The sequence below is a fragment of the Rhagoletis zephyria genome, unplaced genomic scaffold (assembly GCF_001687245.7).
Source record: "Rhagoletis zephyria isolate East Lansing unplaced genomic scaffold, Rhagoletis_zephyria_1.1 Rzeph_scaffold_12049, whole genome shotgun sequence".
Lineage (NCBI taxonomy): Eukaryota > Metazoa > Arthropoda > Insecta > Diptera > Tephritidae > Rhagoletis > Rhagoletis zephyria.
In genome coordinates this window covers 1-17,985 of record NW_016169123.1, presented here as the reverse complement: position 1 = coordinate 17,985, position 17,985 = coordinate 1, and the positions used below count along the sequence as shown (strand labels likewise).

The 17,985-nt window shown below is 38.1% G+C and overlaps 3 protein-coding genes across 7 annotated transcripts; 1 reads left to right on the top strand and 2 right to left on the bottom strand.

Annotated features, from left to right (window-relative positions):
- Positions 1-2,675: 2,675 nt before the first annotated feature.
- Positions 2,676-3,733, bottom strand: LOC108377411 (MICOS complex subunit MIC13 homolog QIL1-like). Its single transcript, XM_017633677.1, has 3 exons — positions 3,491-3,733; positions 2,874-3,398; positions 2,676-2,726 (listed from the first exon to the last, which is right to left on the bottom strand). The coding sequence occupies exons 1-2, from the start codon at positions 3,499-3,501 to the stop codon at positions 3,059-3,061; spliced, it is 351 nt and encodes a 116-aa protein (XP_017489166.1). The 5' UTR covers positions 3,502-3,733; the 3' UTR covers positions 2,676-2,726; positions 2,874-3,058.
- Positions 3,734-6,008: 2,275 nt separating this feature from the next.
- On the top strand, positions 6,009-9,016 carry Bulli (regulator of MON1-CCZ1 complex protein bulli). 5 transcript variants are annotated; one of them, XM_017633672.1, is made up of 8 exons: positions 6,009-6,111; positions 6,184-6,351; positions 6,406-6,880; positions 6,942-7,331; positions 7,387-7,645; positions 7,707-8,106; positions 8,175-8,379; positions 8,439-9,016. In XM_017633672.1, the coding sequence occupies exons 2-8, from the start codon at positions 6,253-6,255 to the stop codon at positions 8,504-8,506; spliced, it is 1,896 nt and encodes a 631-aa protein (XP_017489161.1). In that variant the 5' UTR covers positions 6,009-6,111; positions 6,184-6,252; the 3' UTR covers positions 8,507-9,016. The 5 variants fall into 5 exon arrangements, with proteins under 5 accessions (XP_017489161.1, XP_017489165.1, XP_017489160.1 ...); XM_017633676.1 differs by having other exon boundaries at positions 6,096-6,351; positions 6,406-6,757; positions 6,815-6,880; XM_017633673.1 differs by having other exon boundaries at positions 6,109-6,125.
- A 2,561-nt stretch (positions 9,017-11,577) lies between these two features.
- On the bottom strand, positions 11,578-17,893 carry Vps8 (vacuolar protein sorting 8). Its single transcript, XM_017633670.1, has 5 exons — positions 17,484-17,893; positions 17,181-17,423; positions 16,059-17,117; positions 15,027-15,878; positions 11,578-14,017 (listed from the first exon to the last, which is right to left on the bottom strand). The coding sequence occupies exons 1-5, from the start codon at positions 17,580-17,582 to the stop codon at positions 12,482-12,484; spliced, it is 3,789 nt and encodes a 1,262-aa protein (XP_017489159.1). The 5' UTR covers positions 17,583-17,893; the 3' UTR covers positions 11,578-12,481.
- Positions 17,894-17,985: the final 92 nt, after the last annotated feature.

The following is a 17,985-nucleotide window of genomic DNA, read 5'->3' as shown; positions in this document are numbered from 1 at the left end:
GCTTCTATATCTTCTAGTAGCGTGGAGTGGCTGACGGTGTCAAACGCCTATGACAGGTCCTACGCTACTAGAACAGTTCTCTCACAGGGACGGTTGCGGTTAAGGCCACGTGTTATCTGAGTGTTTATGGCGTTAAGTGCTCTTGTTGTACTGTGCACTTTAAGGAAACCATATTGATGCTTCGCTGGGTTCAGGTNGGAACTTTGGAATATAAAAGTTAAACAATAGCGGGGAAAGGACACCACCCTGTGGAACCCCCTGTTTTATTTTTCTGAGTTTGCTCGATTTGTCTCTAAACATTACCGACTAGTGTCGACCACTCAGATAATTCGCCGACCACCGTTTGAGCCTCTGTGGGAGAGGAAGCTTCTATATCTTCTAGTAGCGTGGAGTGGCTGACGGTGTCAAACGCCTATGACAGGTCCTACGCTACTAGAACAGTTCTCTCACAGGGACGGTTGCGGTTAAGGCCACGTGTTATCTGAGTGTTTATGGCGTTAAGTGCTCTTGTTGTACTGTGCACTTTAAGGAAACCATATTGATGCTTCGCTGGGTTCAGGTGGTTTGTGAAATACGGGACCAGCAAGGCCTCTAGTGTCTTCGCTACCGGAGAAAGGAGTGTTATCGGCCGATACGATTCTCCTTTGTTGACTGGTTTCCCCAGTTTGAGCAGAGGGACCACTCTCCNTCGCTACCGGGGAAAGGAGTGTTATCGGCCGATACGATTCTCCTTTGTTGACTGGTTTCCCCAGTTTGAGCAGAGGGACCACTCTCCCCACCTTCCAGCTGTCTGGGATGATGAGAGTGGTCATTGACAAATTGAGGACCTCCGTTAGGTACGCTACTCCCACAGGAACCAAATTTTTCAGCATCAGCATGCATATTACGTCTGGACCCATGGCTTTGGAGGCTTTCGCCTTCCCGATGGCCATCTGAACTTCACCGCTACTGAAAGCAAGGGGACACAAGTTGTTGGCAGTTTGCGCAGCCTTCTGCTCACTCGACGCAGCTCCACCGGAGGATGCAGTATGAACTGCCGGCTAAAATAGCTCGCGCATCGCTCCGGGTCCGACGAGGCATGGTCGCCGAAAGAAATTTCGACCCTATCGTCGTGCTTCGTCGGATTGGACAGTGACTTCACGGTTGAACAAAGCTTACTCACACCAGAGGTGAGGTTGCAAGTCTTCAGATGCTCTTCCCACAGTAAATTCCGCGAAGCCTTTCCAATCAGCTTTAGAAAAGTTGATATAGGTCCGGTGTTCCGCGGAAGCAAAGTCGGTTGGATTATAATTATCGATCGAGATGACTATGGGCAGATGGTCTGCCAAAGTCAGCATAGGTCGCCATGATACGCTGTTTATCAGACCAGCGCTGACTATTGTTATATCTGGCGAACTGCAGCAGCTGCCCGTACTCCTGGTGGTTGCGTCGTCGTTCATTGTGCAGAATGTCGAATCATCTATCTGCTCAGCCAAGTCTGTTCCCCTACGATCGTTTGATAGGCTTGAGTGCCAAAGATCGTGGTGCGCATTAAAGTCACCAACTACCATACGGTTTTCACCTCTGAGTAGCGCACCTTATCAGGGTGATATCCTGCCGGGCAGCAAGGGACAGGGGGTATGTATACGTTAAATATTTCGAGCTCAACATCGCCTGACCGGATAGCAATGCCCTGACATTTTAGGGTGGTATCCCTGCGGTCGATGTCTGCTTCAATAAGACGATACTGCACAACAATATTGAATTGCCGTGCAACTTCGTCTCTTGGACCGCAGCCTTCCCATGAAGACGGTTATCTCCTCGATCTTGCTCTGAAGTCCATTACAGTTAAATTGAATGAGCTTCATGTGGATCGCGAGACGTGTAGTTATGCGGGGTATGTGGCCTTGCCGCCATTGGCTGTGTGTGCTGCTGTGGAGGTTGCCGCCCTGTGGTGGTAGTGGGCGGCGTCGCAGTTGGGGTTTGCGGCCGAGCGGCGCAAGACGGGCCCTCGAAATGATGTGGTCCACTGCAGATGGGTCGGTAGTCCTGAGCAAACTCCGAGGTCTCTCTCTCTGACTGAGGTGGAGTTGTGGTGTAGTCGTCTCTGGCATACACAGCAGGTGTATGTTTTTTTTTTTGCTGAGGTTGCTATCCATACTCGGTTCATACCAGCGCGATATTTCCAAAACTGCACCTACCATAACTTTCAAAGCACTCTGGACCTTTTTTGGATGTAAAATCTACATAGACTCATTTAACCGCATTAGAAAAAAAGTTTAATTTATTCCAAGGGATTTTGAAAGCTAGCTACCAGGAAAGTAAACAAAATCGTGGCTACTTCCTAATTGTCTAAGAAACGGTTCCGGTAGGTATAATTATTGCCNCATTTAACCGCATTAGAAAAAAAGTTTAATTTATTCCAAGGGATTTTGAACGCTAGCTACCAGGAAAGTAAAAAAAAATCGTGGCTACTTCCTAATTGTCTAAGAAACGGTTCCGGTAGGTATAATTATTGCTTTTTTTCTTGTGCAACTCTTCTGCGCTGCTAAGTCAGTTTTAGCAGTCCACTTTTTATATTTAATTATTTTCATTTACGTTTCCAAATTGGTTTATTTCAGCAAGAAATTTGCACAACTTTAGGGAGTCTTATAACTATGGAAAAAGGGACAAACGTTGGACTCAATATTTTGTTTACATTGAATTATGCGCTCCTGCTTCATAAAAATTGCCGCAATATTGCAATCTTGCTGCTTTCTTGATGCTGATGCTCGAATGAAATGTTGCAGAAATAACAGAGTAAACATTTTGTAAGCAAATCAAATGCTAGTGTGAGCGACGTATCGTCAAACTTTCTTTCATCGAACGCGTGAGGCGGGCAGAGTCGCCCAAATTTTCGCAAAGAACATGATGCTCTTTCGTGAAAGGTAGCACTGATGCATTTATTGCAACTCGAATATACGCCTACCTTTTATATCGCTATTAACGATATACATGTGTTTTAAATTAATTTAATAGTATGTATTGGTCAATCAATTAGTGTAGAATTTACAATATACCAAGTTTTGTATGCACAACTTTATTTATCAGTGCTCGAAGATGGAGGTTGAGAGAATCTTTCAAATTCTACCTTGGCTTTATGAATTAATTGCCCGGTGTAACACGGAAGCATTTCAATGAAATGAAAAGTTTTTTTTACACCCTCGTTGTAGTAGTGCTTAGCCAGGAATCGAGCTTCTCCGGTTTGAGGTAGAGCGGGTACATCAAAAGGCAGTTTCTTTTCCAGCTCTTTTGCATGTGGACGCAACCCTTCCTTTAACTCGTTATACAATTTTTCGGTTTCTTCGGAGCTACCCCATACTCCCAGTTTCTTGGAGTAATATACGGCACCAACAACAATGCCGGCACGTACTAGTAAGCTGGATTGGAATAAAGTTAGCGTGTACATGTGGAATAAAATCATTACGTAAAAATCAGCACTACCGGAGTTAAATTTAGAATATGTACATACCTAATCACCATTTTTTGGCAGTAGTCTTAACTCGGACTGTTGACTCGTTTCAAAATTCTATTTTATATTCAAGAACTTATTATCGTTTTTAAAACTCGTGGAAATATCCTTTAAAGGAAAACGAATTAACATATATTTTTTATTGACTTTTTAATTTATTCATTAACAGCTGATAAATAAGTCCCCTTTCAGACACGTCAAGTCTCAAGAATGAATACAAGATTGCGCCGTCCTGGGCGTTGACATTTGTGTACCACAAGTAAACAAAGAATAGAGCGAAAAGAAGAACGAGTTGAAACTGCCAAAGCGGTTCACAAAATGCAGCGATTCGTCCCAGCGCTACACTTGCATCTACGCTTCTTGCATCTTGGCGGCTGTCGCAATTTAACACACAGCACTTCATTGGATTAGTTTTTACGCAGTCTTCAACTCAAAAATCGCTCACAAATTGCAAATTAACACAATTTAAACTGATTTTACAATTTTGACATTTCATTTGGAGGGGAAGTTGCAAGTTCGTGCTGGGAAAATTTTTGCCGGTAAGAATTTGCAAGCAGGATTGCGGCAAACGGTTGCATTTTATCAACATTAATTTGAATCAACGAGTTCGTTAAATTTAAAAATGAACAATCTTGTTGCGATTTACTAATGAAAGAAGTATGTAAATGTTAATTTATTCAATTAGTGTAATTAATTCCACACATTTGAAAGGTATTCGGCTGAAAAAGCTGTATTCGTAATTTGAACGCACTCGGCACCACTGTCGATATAAGAAATCCGACAGTGACTTGCACAAAGAAATTGAAGCGTATGTTGAAGAAACTCAGAATAAGAAGAAATATACGTAAAGGTCCTGTTTTGATTTCCTCCTGATATAGTTTAAAAAATTTATTATGCTCGAAATGCAACCGTGGACGCCAGTTGGCAGTGAATATTGCAAATGTTTTCTAATTCCTGTTCGCGCAAAACTTAGTAAGTTTCTCTCTTTGGGAGAGTAAGGTACTTTATTCTCTGAATTTTGTTACTGGCTAATTCTTACTGGTGCGTCAATCCGCGATTTTCGCGGACTGAAATGAGAGAGGTAAACTCGAACTCTCTTCCCCCTTTTAACCACACAAAACAGGTTTTAGGCGCACTGAGCAGTCCAGGGAATGAATCACGTAACTTTGAAGCGATAGTCGTTCAAACGATACTGACAAAACGATGTTGTCAAAACACTGATTTATGCATTTGTGTTGCTGTTACGTGTTACTGTTACTGTTACGTGAAGCAAAACTGGAATCGAGTTGACGATATCGCACAAACGACACAAAAATTTTTGATTTTTATGAAGCAAGACAATCTCGACACGATATCGTTCAGACGATTGTCGTCATACGTGATTCATGCCCAGTGTGTGGAGGCCTAATTAAAATTGGTGGTATAACCACGGCCTAACCAGCGCTTAAAGCTTGATATACAGTTCAATGCGAGCGTGAGCGTAAGCTTTCTATTTTGCCCAATATCTTCGTTATTACTTAACTTTTTGCAATAGTTGATACATCCAAAGATAGAGAATTAAAATATGTTTCAAAATTGAAGAATAAAAACTTGTATTAGGTTCTTTCCCTAACAAACCGGACCGGATCCGGTAAATAGAGAATAAGCGCAAAGTTTGCTCTCAAAAATGGAACATAATTCAGAAGTACGGTCACGCAAAAAACCACATTTCGTACACAGAATTTGAGAAACCGTTGATTCGCGTTTTTTTTTTTGTTTTTGTCACTTAAATGAATTTTTGTTTCACAAATTTGATTTCAAGAATATAAAGGTTGAAAATACATTCACTATTCCTTAAAAGCAACAAGTAAATGCAGGCAACATGTAAACACAAAACAGCTGATATGCACATTGACGCTTTACATTAGGTGCGTTCGTTTAAAATCTCCAGTAAAAACCAACCAACTGCCAAATTCCGGCGGAATGTCATCTGTTCTCTCACAAGAGAGAAATATTCAAAACAGTACGCGAACAGAAAATTTGCAGAAACTTGCAAGTTAGACGATCACCTGATATAATTTTTGTTTACATTCAAAAGTGTAAAATTTGAAACGTACGAGAAGTCATCACAAAGTGGTATACTGACACAGTTTATTGATTAAACAAATAACTACTTATTTCTTGCAAGTTTAATTAGTCGCATTTTGTAATTTTTAACTTCCAAACCATCATATTCAATGTTGTGATTTGCGTAAATGCCAACCCGCTGTTTTTGATCAGCTGCTTTCCTGTTGGTAAATTGCTGTTGACAAAAATTCTTCCAGCAGAAACCAGCAGCTTCCCCTCAAAATGAAATGTCACTTTGCTCTCTCAATTTCCCCTACTTTGCAAGTTTTTTGCGTACGCGAACGCAAAAACTTGTAAGTTTTGGTTAAACATGAACAATTAACAGTTACGCGAACACAACTATTTTTACCCGGAGAAAAAGTCCGGCTGTTTCGGGCAGGAAGAAGAAGACACTTACGATCCAATACGTTCCAATTTTCGCTCTCTATTACCCATTTTGTTGAGTACGGTAATGATTTCTTGGCTATTTTGGGCACTCCCGGGATCCCGCGTTGCGTACTGGAAGGAACCTAATAGTAATAATAATCATGTTCGAATTGGACATTTATCCATGATAAGACGAATGATAAAAAATAAATTTATTTTAGGGTGGTAGACTACAATTATACTGAAATCAACCGAAAGCTGCAGAGGGAAAGAAATTAATTCCATTTACGATGGGTTCGCTTCATTACATCGAGTTGTCTAAATGCCCCATTCGGTTTGATGCTGTTAGCCAACTGACTAATGTGTTTTTTGATGACTCCAATAGACAGGTATTGAATGTTGGAAAATGACGGATCCGAGATAATTATTCCAGTTTTTTGCAGATTTTTGCTGTACGTAGTGGAGGTGCAACTGGAGTAATAGTTAAGGGGCCAACGGAGGAAACTGTGATATCGTTTTGCATGAACGACCGCGGTACAATTCGATCCATCAAATTTTCGCCTGACAATAAAGTACTCGCAGTACAACGAAAAGAAAACGCCGTTGAATTCATTTGCTTCCATGGCGAACAACCTTTGCTTCAGGAAATTATTGTGCATCAAATTAAAGCTGTAGTCTATGGTTTTGTTTGGGTGCATTCGCGCGAAGTTGCGATAATTTCAAACAGCAGTATCGAAATATTCACAGTATTAGCAGAAAAACGACAAGTGCGGATTGTAAAATCATTAAATATCGGTATAAAATGGTTTGCATGGTGCGCTGAATCTAATATTGCTCTAATTTGCTCAACAGATAATAATGCGTTAGTACCAGTTTTGATAAAACAGAAATCTATTACTAAACTACCAAAACTGGAGAGTAAGTATTATTTTTATAATATGCTATTCTTCTACATAGAAAATATTAACTTTACATACAGTGAGCGATACAAACCGTGAAGTTCAGGAGAGCAAAGTGACTCTGGGGCAAGTATATGGCGCTATGGCAATTTTTCTGCTCCAAGTAAGCACCGCGGGTATGATGGAAGTAGAAGTGTACCTCCTTAATGGACCAGGTTTGGCCCCACGTAAATGTCATGTGCTTAGGTTGGGGCATGTCGGACGTTTCGCAATTAATACTGTCGATAACTTAATAGTAGTACATCATCAATCATCTGCGACATCACTTCTGTTTGATATTTCTATGCCTGGTGAATTAGTGAACGGCGTTACCTATCATATACCTATTACCCCAGGGCGTTCCATTCGGCCTTTTGCACTGAAACTGCCAAGTCTATCACCAGACGGACAAATAATGCAATGCGAATTGTGTACGTTTCTTAAGGTCATATTGATGGTAGCTTTAATAATTTTTTCATGATTTAGATTCGGTCAATTGGGTGCTTTTTCAGCCGAATATAGTAATTGATGCTATGCTGGGTTGCATGTGGTATTTGAACCTAAATGTTGAATCACTTTGTACGCTTATATCAGATCGTATCCGGCTCACAGAGTTTCTACTGCAGCGCGCCAGTGGCAAACAAGTACTGTTGAAAATGCTATGTCAAATGGTTGATGAACAGTACAAAGGTACATTATTGACCGTGTTAGAAACTATTTTCGATAAGATCAATAGGGTTTATGCGTAAGTAGTTAAACGTAGTAATAAGTAGTTCTCTCTTATCTGATCAAATATGTTTTATCAGTTCATGGGTACAACTGGAGCTACAAACACAAACTGCTCAGCCGTCAAATGTTAAAACTACTCCCAAACTGCCGCCTGCGCCAAAAGTTCTCATTGAACAGCAAGATATGTACACGCACGTCTTCCAATCTATTTGCGAGCGTGAAAACACTGAAACTATATTGATCCTTTATTTACACTCGCTCAACAAACATAACATTGCTGCTCAAGAGGATCTGAGTAAAATGATCATAAGCGAACTTATACGAAATCGTAGCTTTGACACACTCAGACATTTGGTTAGCTACTCCCTTTTATTAGAGTCAAAACCAATTGCATGTTTTCTGCTTTCGCACTCCAATGTCGATGCTGCTATTTCACAAATCGCCCTTGATATGCTAAGCAAAATCGGCGCACATGATGTAAGTACAAAATATGTTAATAATAGTTATATGATTCACAATACAATCATTAATTCATCATGTTTTAGATTATTATCGAGGTGCTGTTAGGCCAGGGCAAAGTAGTGGATGCTTTACGTTTGGCACGCAACTCAAAAATCAATGAAACGATTTCCGCTCGCAAATTCCTTGAAGCTGCTCAAAAGGCGAATGACGATCTAATATTCCACAGCGTTTTTAAATTCTTCCAGTTGAGAAACCTCCGCCAACGTGGTAGTATGGACTTTTTAAAAAGTAAGATTCATTAAACAAACTTTAACAAAAATGTTTTAATGTTTTTTTTTTTGTTCAAGCAGCGGAGCAATGCGGCGAATTCGTACAATACTACAGTAATTTATATGCCAAGGAGCTAATATCTTAATGGTAAAAACTACCATATTCCGAACACATGTTCTTATTTTTTCTAAATAATTTTACATAGCTACATTTTGTTTATATTTTGATTTATTAATTCAAAGATAAATTACAGAATGGTGTTTATTTTGTTTACTAACGTATTCAGACTCAAGTTAGTCTAGACCTATGGGTCGATTATTGATGGCAACGCAACCGCAGTTTAGTTGCAGATGGGCAATGCCACTGAAATGAAAATGTATATTATGAATAGCAGCTATAGTAAAGTTCTATAAAGTTGAAGGTAATAAAATTTTGAAGAACCGGCAAATAAGACTTCACAGTGTAAATAAGCTGAAGAAACAGTTAAAAAAAGAAACAAATTATCTCAATCAAAATTTCTGCGGCAACCACAAAAATGCGTTTGAAAAATATAGCAACTCATTTGCCAGCTTTCAGTTGCCAGTTGCCATCTGTAATACCATTTCAGCCACTGGCCACCAAACTAAAGTTCGGTTGCAATCCGCAATTGACCCATTAATTTACATACGTAACGTAACCTAATATATTCGCCAATGCAATATATTTTTGTTCAGGAATTTTTTGATGTGGCTTATAGGCGCCACTTTGCCATCTGCAGAAAAGGAAAATACAAAAAAAAAAAAACAAATTATTTTCGCTTCTAGCTAAGTTCACGTGTTGAGTAATCATTGACGTTTTCTGACGTAGGTTAAGTCTAGGCTAACTAGACTATTAGAATAACAATTTTCGCAAAATAATTTGGTACTTCATACCGTGATATATATTTCAAATGCATACATGTCTATCATCATCATCAATGCAAAAGGCTCTAATTACCCAAGAATGTATTCTATCATACCGGTACCGTGATGGGCGCAACCTCTATTTCTCTCAATCGTGCTAATTACCAAATTTGAAGATTTACAGGTGATTAAAAAAAATTTAAATTTGCATGGGAAATGCGTATAAAGCGGTTTAAAAATGATTAAACTTTGGTAAAGAGGTGTATATGAGGACAAACTAATCAAAAAACACTCTTTCCAAATGTCAAACAGCATATTTTGTATTGATAATGACGATATGTTAATTTACATTCATTAAAGCTTAATGCGTAACATAATTTCAGTTTTGAGTGTCACTTGATCACGACATGTTGGAAATATATGTATGTATATATACTAGTAAGTAAATAAAGAATACTGTAGGCTTAAATAAAATGAAAATGAAATATCCTGAAGTCATTATTTTTACGTTTAAAGTTCACGATTAAGGAAACTTTATAATATAGTCACTGAGCCATCTCTTGATTGTTATTTAAGGGAAGAATTCAAATAAACGAAAATTTTAAGACCACGATTTGCGTATTTACGATAATAATATGGCTCAACTTAGGGAGTACATTAATGCAAAAATTATGAATATTCTGCAAAATTTTACCAAAATATCAAATTTTTTAATCAGCATCTTTAGAAAAAATTTCGGTATGCTTTCTAGCCAATTAAATTTTAGTAAAATAAAGTGCAAATATGAAACACCTAGGACTTTCCGCTTACAATTTTATTGGTTGACGGTGTTCCACATTTTTTCCATTCAAAAGAATTGTTGAACATGCTTTGTATGGACAAAATGCGGAACACCCTCAAAAAAAAAAAGCCAAAAATTAAAGGTAAGTCCTAGCTCTTCAAATTTGTTCTTTAGAGTCCTAATAAATTAAATGGGCTGCAAAACTGCATATTAAAATTGTTTCCAAGAATGCTGATTAAAAAGTTTAAAATTTTGCAGAATTTTCATAATATATTGGTGTTTGTTAAGTAATCACTTGCAAACCAAAGTTTCCGACATCTTAACGAAATCTTTAGGCGTATCTCATTTCTTAGCGAGTTTTTTACGACTCTTCAAAGAAAATTATATGAAGTGGTTGACACGAACTCGTAAGGAAATTTCTGTACGGAAAATAAAAGAAATTCTGAAAAAATTGTGCTAGAAAATCTTCACATAGCAGCATTATTTTCATCGCTTTACCGATTTTCTTCCGCAAAGAAGAATAAGGATCCAAATGTGGAGTTTACTTTATTATAGAAAAATCGGATCAGATCGTTACGAATTCTTTAAAATTTCTCTACAATTCAGAATACTTTGAAAAAATGGTTGGCAGGGCAGCTAAATTTTCATAAAAAATAATAAGCATTACATAAACTACAGAAAAATATCAAAAAATTCTTTAAATGTCGAGTCCCAGTTTTTATTTGGTTCACTACATGTATGTATGTATATTTGAAATTCCTACGACAATCAAAATGCTTAAATAGCTTAATTTCATTACACCCATCTGGTTATCAGGCTCTAGTTATATGTTTTTTCAGTTTAAAACAATCAAATACACTGGATTATAATTTTTATCTAGGTGACCTAATTTCCAGAATGGCGTGAATTCGCACCGATTATTCGGTTAATAATTTCATTAGGTTCCAGAATATACATATGTATCTCGTCGACAACAATGCAAAAATCCGCCTCATTAGATTAAGTAAAATTTTACAGCAGATGAAAATAAACTTTAATTGACTTTGGACTGCCTTCAGGAATAATTAATAGATTTCACCAAATTAGGATATGCCTTTGGGTTTTGTGTTTGGTTGTATTTGATGAGGTAGAATTTTGTGAACCAATAAAAAATATTTTTTTTTTTATTATAGTTCATGCTTTACAAAAAATATATAAATCAAAGTTGCAGTTTTACAGCCCATTTTAGTTAAGTATTATAATGCGTAAATTTGAAATGACCAAAAAATTTCGGTGATATGCTTTTTATATAGGAGAAAATGTGCAACATCGTGAGAAAAAAAAAACATTGTCAAAAATCAACCAGATTTGAAGTACTTCAAACTTACAGCTTATAATAAAATTAAATGGGCTATATAACTGCATACTCGAACAAATTTTATTAAAAAGTTCGAAGTTTTTAGGATTTTTTTTTTTAATATTATACAGTTTGAGATTTTGATTTATATGGAAGTGTTCTAGTATGAAATATGTTAAAAAATATGATTTTTTCATTAATTTACAAAATTTTACCCGATTTAAAAAAAAAAAATTGTGGTGATGTATGCGTTACCGCCAGGGTATGTATGTAAAAAACTAATTTTCAAAATGGGGCGTTTGCATTGACAACGGCAATATGTACATGGCGCTATCAATGCAAATGGCTCTTGAAATTTTAAAACGAAATCTTTTAAAGTGCCACAGGTCTGTTCTAAAGAAAATGTTAGTTTTCCAATAATTTTCGAATTCTTAACCAAGCCTAATGTTTATTGGGTTATATCTAAAAATAGTATTGAAGCTTAAATACCTACTCATGTTGAAAAATGTCCTTTCTAAAATAATTTTACCTCTCAGAAAGTAGTTACAACTTTAGAGCAAATGTTTCAGTGACTTTATACGACCAAATAAATTTTAAGCAATACGGTTTGCTTCACCTTGCTCATATTTGCAATCGATTTGATGCTAAATATGAGAAAAGAACGTACTTTTTAAGGCAGATTCATCGTTATTAGTTAAAGTTAAACGCTCAAAACTTTTCTCAGTTGCTCTACCAGAGAGAGAAACGCAACAACAACTACATGGAAGAAAAGTTCTGAACTAAAACAATGAATCTGCCTTAATCCCGCTTCTATATGCCATGCTCTTGACTTCCCTTTATATACACACATACATACACAAATGGATATACACATGTATGTATGAAGATCTGTGGACATTTGACAAAACAACTTATCATTTTCTCTGTAAAGCGGTAATTCATTGAATTTGAATGATATTTTTAATTTTTAATCATTAATAGGAGTGGTTCAAGATGCTATCTTAATGAAAGTTAAATAGGTTCTTTATTATTTTACACTAAATTCCAACCTACTACAGAATGCACAGATGTTGTTTTGTCAAAAGTCTACAGACGTGTGGTAAATTTCACCATGGTATTAAATTAGTTGTTTGTAAATTTTCGCGGTGGTGCCTTCAATCTTAACACGCCCTTTTGCAGAATGTCGTGCTGCTGCTGATGAAAATTATGACTTCCCTCGCTGAATTGATAAATCGTATGGCTGGGCTCTGATAGCTTAATTAAATTACTGTAGAAACTGCTTTCTATCACAGAAAGGCATTGAGGACACGAAGCGCTCATTATGGATACGTCGTTTTCAACGTGCGTAGATCCGGAAATTTCATCATGTTCCCGCGCTTCTAATGTTTCGCTGTATGCCGCTGCACATTTGTCATGCATAGCATGCCCACAGCTACCTAGGACCAGAATGTCAGTCTGATTGTACAAACGTTGTTGACAAATGACACAACGCATTATTGACACCAAAAGTCCGCGCTTGACTTCTTTCCGTTTACATGCAAATGTATTGGCTAGTTCCTCACCTCTTATTTGAAGTGTCTTTTCCATTGCATCCGTTTCCAGCCGAGATTGTGAGAGCATACTCATTAGCAAATCTTTAATGTCACCGAAATTTCCTGATACATTTCGAGTATTCATAACTAGCTGTACAAGTTTCGGTAAATCGACATGCTGTGATGCTAGGTGCAACATATTCTTAGTACTAGATTTGAGATCATCACGCGGCAGGATTTGCTGCAGTAATGTAAACCAAAATTTTTCACATTCCTTGTTTGGCAGTAATTCATTAGCTCGCACACACAGACTGCTTATTCCTTGCGCAAATACAGCTGCTTCCTCAGCATGCAATGTAGATAATAATTCTATGGATATCTCGAATGCAGATTTATAATTTCCTTGTTTTTCATACAGGTAAACCGCTGCTCTGCTGAGTTTATGCGATAATACTAGTTTTAGCGCCTCTCCCAGGCGGTATTGGTCAGCATTCCGTACAAAATCATCCACCTCATGTGGTTTATACTTACATAAAAGTGCCAAAAGTTGCTCACTTTGCTCTGCCGTTAAATCAACTCGTCGTCTATGTAAATGTTCCAAAAATGTTAATAACGACTGTTCATCTTTCTTAGCCACCTCAACAAGTTTATTTATTTGTCCACTATAATAAAAGTCTACGATTCGCGCTGTTTCCTTGGCGTTGATTTCCAGCATGCGCAGCAAATAATTTTCAATTTGGTGGTATATTTTACGCTCAGGATGGCGAACGTGTCGCTCCATATAGCTGAACATGGTATCGTGACGCAGGCTATTGTTAAGATAACACTCGACAATGCCATCGTAACGCTGTAATTTTTCTAATAGATATTCCTGAACATAGTAACAATGCGCTCGTCTGGCCAACTGCAGCTGTTCCTCATCGTTACTTATTGAATCTAGACAATTGTTAATTAGCAGTTCATGCCATGCGCTCTCTCGTTCTGAATGTTGGCGAGCAGTTTCGTTTGCTATTTCCTCCTTCGATAAATGGTTGAGTACTTTTTCCAGCAGCTGAGAGTCAGGTGTTAGACATTGCTGTGATATTTGCTGAGCAATAAAATTCAAAAGGCAGCCAATCTCGGCCCACTAGTAGTGCAAAACAGTAAAGAGTATTAGTACTGGTTAAATATGCAATATATTATAATAAGTTACATACATACTATGTTTATGAAAATAAAATGTTTAAAAACTAACGTTTAACGCTTGTTTTGCTTTGTAGAAGGTCAGACATCTATGTATCTATGTATGTTATACTTAAAGTGAGCCACAAAATCTACAACTATATGCAAGGAGTCATTTTCGTTTCCATACAATCTAGCCTAGAATTCAAAACGAAACTTCCTAATTTGCAAAGACCTGTTAAAAATAGAGGTTTAATAAGCTTATCATATAGTTTCTTATTGTACGCTCAACTATCTTCTTTGCCTGGATCTTTCTTCTCTCCTAATCTCTTCCCTTTGTAGTCCTGTTGCAAATTAGAGCATGTACTATTTATCTGCGTTTCCTTCTATGCCTTTACCGCGAATGTATTTAGTATTCTTACCCATCGAGAGCAATTGATGACTTATTTTTATAAGAGAGAAGAGCCCTGGTAGTCGGTTGGTGTTATCATTGAAATGTTTTTTGGGTTTTTAATCATAGGACCCGGTAGCCTTGATCTGGGCCCAAAGATGCCAGTTCTAATGCTTTCACACATACAATGCATACATACTAATGCTTTCATACATAGGCTTTTTTTCATCATTCTAACTAAATGGCATTATGAAGTCTTGCAGCCACAGGAGTATATGTTATGTTCTCGCAGACGATTCTCTTATTCGTCTTCCCTTTATCGTTACTGTATGTTTTTATATTAGGTGTACAGTCCTTATAGCAACCAGTTGCACTACAAAACGGTGCTTTTCTGAGCAGGTAATGAGTTTATAAGTGGCAGTCGTCGGCCAGATATAAATCTAGGTGTTTCCGGTTATGTAGAGACGGCTGCCATGAGACTGATTCTTGGGTTCTTATACATTCATTTCTCTTGGCCCAATGTACATGTTTTATTTAGAAAATAAACAAATTATTAAAATCATACATATTAAATATAACTTACGGTTGTGTTTTCGGGAGTCATTATCTCAAGCAGTATATTAATGATGCGCTTGCGGTGGGAAAATCCAAGCTCTCCGCTAAATTCTTTTTCTTGAAAAGCTAAAGAAATCACATTCAATGTTTCGCGTGTATCAAATTTGAGGAGAGTCCGCAAATATGGATATGGAAGTTCGTTCGGAACGCTAGTGTTCGAATGTAGGGAAGTTAAGCAACGAAGGACTTCGTGCTTCACATTTTGAACCAGATCGGCTGGAATTTCACCGCACGGGTAGCCCCGACCTGCCAAGCAACTGGATATGTAGACGAGTAGTGTATTGCCCAGATCGGAAGGCTCCTGTGCTATAATTGGTATTAGCTCAGTAAGTGGGCTTGAATAATCACCAAGCGCATGTGCATTAAGGTAGATTTGTGCGCGATAAAGCTTGTGTCGTTTTGCTGCCTTTAACACCTGATTTAAATCAAGACAGGTCCAATCCAGTTTAAGTATTATTTCCTCTAATTTTGAAGGTGATATTTCCAACCAGTGGTCTACCAAAGCCTGAGATATTGTTGGGTTTACACGATGTATATTGTCATTTTCTATGTGTTCGGTGATATGTTTTAGATATAGGCTTTTATTTTGTAATCGATCCCACAACTGTGTCCAAAGCAAATCCAGTTCTCCGATCGTTATCAAACACTTAACTATGGGTCCCAGACAGTAATCTGGTGCACGTGCCGAAGCAGCCAAATACTCTTTAAAAAGCATTATGATTCGTTCTTTAGCCTGCGCTTTTCGTTTAGGTCGTTCTGCAGTTGCGCGATAACCATCCAGTGCAAGGTCACAAGCTTCTTGCCACCTTTGATTTTTTACCTATAAAATGTATATAAAGAATATGTAATGTTANGCTTTTCGTTTAGGTCGTTCTGCAGTTGCGCGATAACCATCCAGTGCAAGATCACAAGCTTCTTGCCACCTTTGATTTTTTACCTATAAAATGTATATAAAGAATATGTAATGTTGAAGTTTTCATAAACGGACAACTGTTTGTACCAGGTAGCTGATGCGCTCAGTCCAAGTTCGTACTGCGATCATGTGTAAAGATCGTGCGCCCAATATATACAGCTGAGTACCTCGCGACATTAAGGAATTGTAGCATGCATGCGTACCTGCTAAGGCCAACGCAGGTGATACATTACCGCCAGTCGCAAGTCCCTTGAACTGAGCCGATCCGTATACCAATCCAGCATTTGCCATGTCGATACATTCAAGCTCTTTACTGGAGCGCACATCTATTAGATGTAATATTTCTGAGATATCCATGCATGCAACACACTTTGGTCCTAGCCAATGGACAGATAATAAATTTGTTTGCATTTGCACATGACGAAGATAAAGCAAAGTGATACGACCATTTGCCATAAAAAGTTGATGGAAAAATAGCTGGTTGCCCCGACCAACCACAATAACTGGATCAACAGAGCGTGAGGTATCCGCTGCTTGTATTAAAACCATTTGCCAAGCCAGCAGCGGTAAACAATCAGCTGGTCCTTGTAGAGCATGGTACTTTATTACCTTTAACCGCGGACGTATGGTTACAATGAAATATTTTGATAATGTAGCTAAAGCAACAATGCAGTACTGATCTAGTTCGTGGGAGCTGTCAATCATTAATGGCTCCAAGGTGCAAACCTCTCCACGTGCGCCACTAAAAAGGCAGCGTGATGAACAACCACGAATGCCCAATTTACGGGTAAAGCTTAATGACCACACTGAGCCCCCAGAGTCGGAACAAAGAGCGAGAGCTGGTCTGGAAGTCCACTTTATATGCAGAGCTCCTGTGTTTGGAGTGATCACATCAAACAAGTTGCGCAACACATCTCCGGATTGTGTATCAATCATAATGACTAGTCCGCGAGCAAAACCAGCTAAAAGTCGTGAGCAATCGGGATTATATGCTAACGCAGATACCGCGCCTTGTCCGTGTTTGTCCTGATGGGCCCAGCGTAAAGTCTGAGTTATATCAAAGTTGAGAATGTGACCGTGTGATGTACCAATGGCAATTAACGTAGAAACAGCGCAGGCTGTGGCAAGTCCAGCATTTACCCGATCCTGAAACACATACCGATATTTATAATTATAAAGCATAAATTGAAAAGTCGCAAATAAACGAACCGCTGCTGAAGCTATTTGGGTCGAGACACCCTGCAACATGGCATAACGCATTATAGAACCTCCACCTCCCGCACCACCATTGCGAACTCCACCCTCCTCTGCTATTGAGGGCGTTGGCGTTGGAGCCGGTACTGGTACGCCCAATTCCGAGCCGATATCAGAGTCTGCTTCAAATTCACTTAAAGCTGACTCCAATGTAGGCAAGGTATTAGTAGGTGGAATTGAATATTCCACATCATCTAACTGTTATTTTTTAAACGAGTTTTAGTCTATATGTGTAAAAGTTAAAAACAATTTACATACATCTTCCACATCAAGCAAAGATTCTGCCAGTAAACTATCGCTGGATCCATGATCTGACTCCAAGAGCGACTGTAGAGACGGCGCTTTTAGCTCGTTCATAGTTCACACCTTTTTGAAAAGTTTCAAGATGTTTTTTTTATTAATTTTACAATTGCTTACGAACGGGGCTTTACTTTCGTTTCGTTATCAATTAAATTTGCAACCCCACACTCCCATATGCCGTCTATCTATTGACACGAATTCCGTTTAATACAATACTCAGTTTGTTGTGACACATTCGTTTTGACAATACAACAGCTGTTTCAAAAATCCTTTGCAGGTTGCCAACTCCCGTTAACTAATTAAAATGGAGAAGTTTTGTGAATCGTTAACCTGAGGTTTAGATGTTATAAAAATTGCTTTCAGCTATTTAGTTTAGTTGTTTTCTTGAAGATAATGATAATGAAATTGCTGTTCAAATCAGATGCAGCCCACGGCTGAGATTTCCGTCACGGAACCAATA

Excerpts from the sequence above, each read along its gene's own strand:
- Vps8 (XM_017633670.1), bottom strand. The coding sequence starts at position 17,582 with ATGAACGAGCTAAAAGCGCCGTCTCTACAGTCGCTCTTGGAGTCAGAT. Across the intron at positions 17,424-17,483 it reads CTTTGCTTGATGTGGAAGAT|TTAGATGATGTGGAATATTC; the intron begins GTATGTAAATTG and ends AAAAAATAACAG. Across the intron at positions 17,118-17,180 it reads CCCAAATAGCTTCAGCAGCG|GATCGGGTAAATGCTGGACT; the intron begins GTTCGTTTATTT and ends TATGTGTTTCAG.
- Bulli (XM_017633672.1), top strand. The coding sequence starts at position 6,253 with ATGGGTTCGCTTCATTACATCGAGTTGTCTAAATGCCCCATTCGGTTT. Across the intron at positions 6,881-6,941 it reads TAAACTACCAAAACTGGAGA|TGAGCGATACAAACCGTGAA; the intron begins GTAAGTATTATT and ends CTTTACATACAG. Across the intron at positions 8,380-8,438 it reads TAGTATGGACTTTTTAAAAA|CAGCGGAGCAATGCGGCGAA; the intron begins GTAAGATTCATT and ends TTTTTGTTCAAG.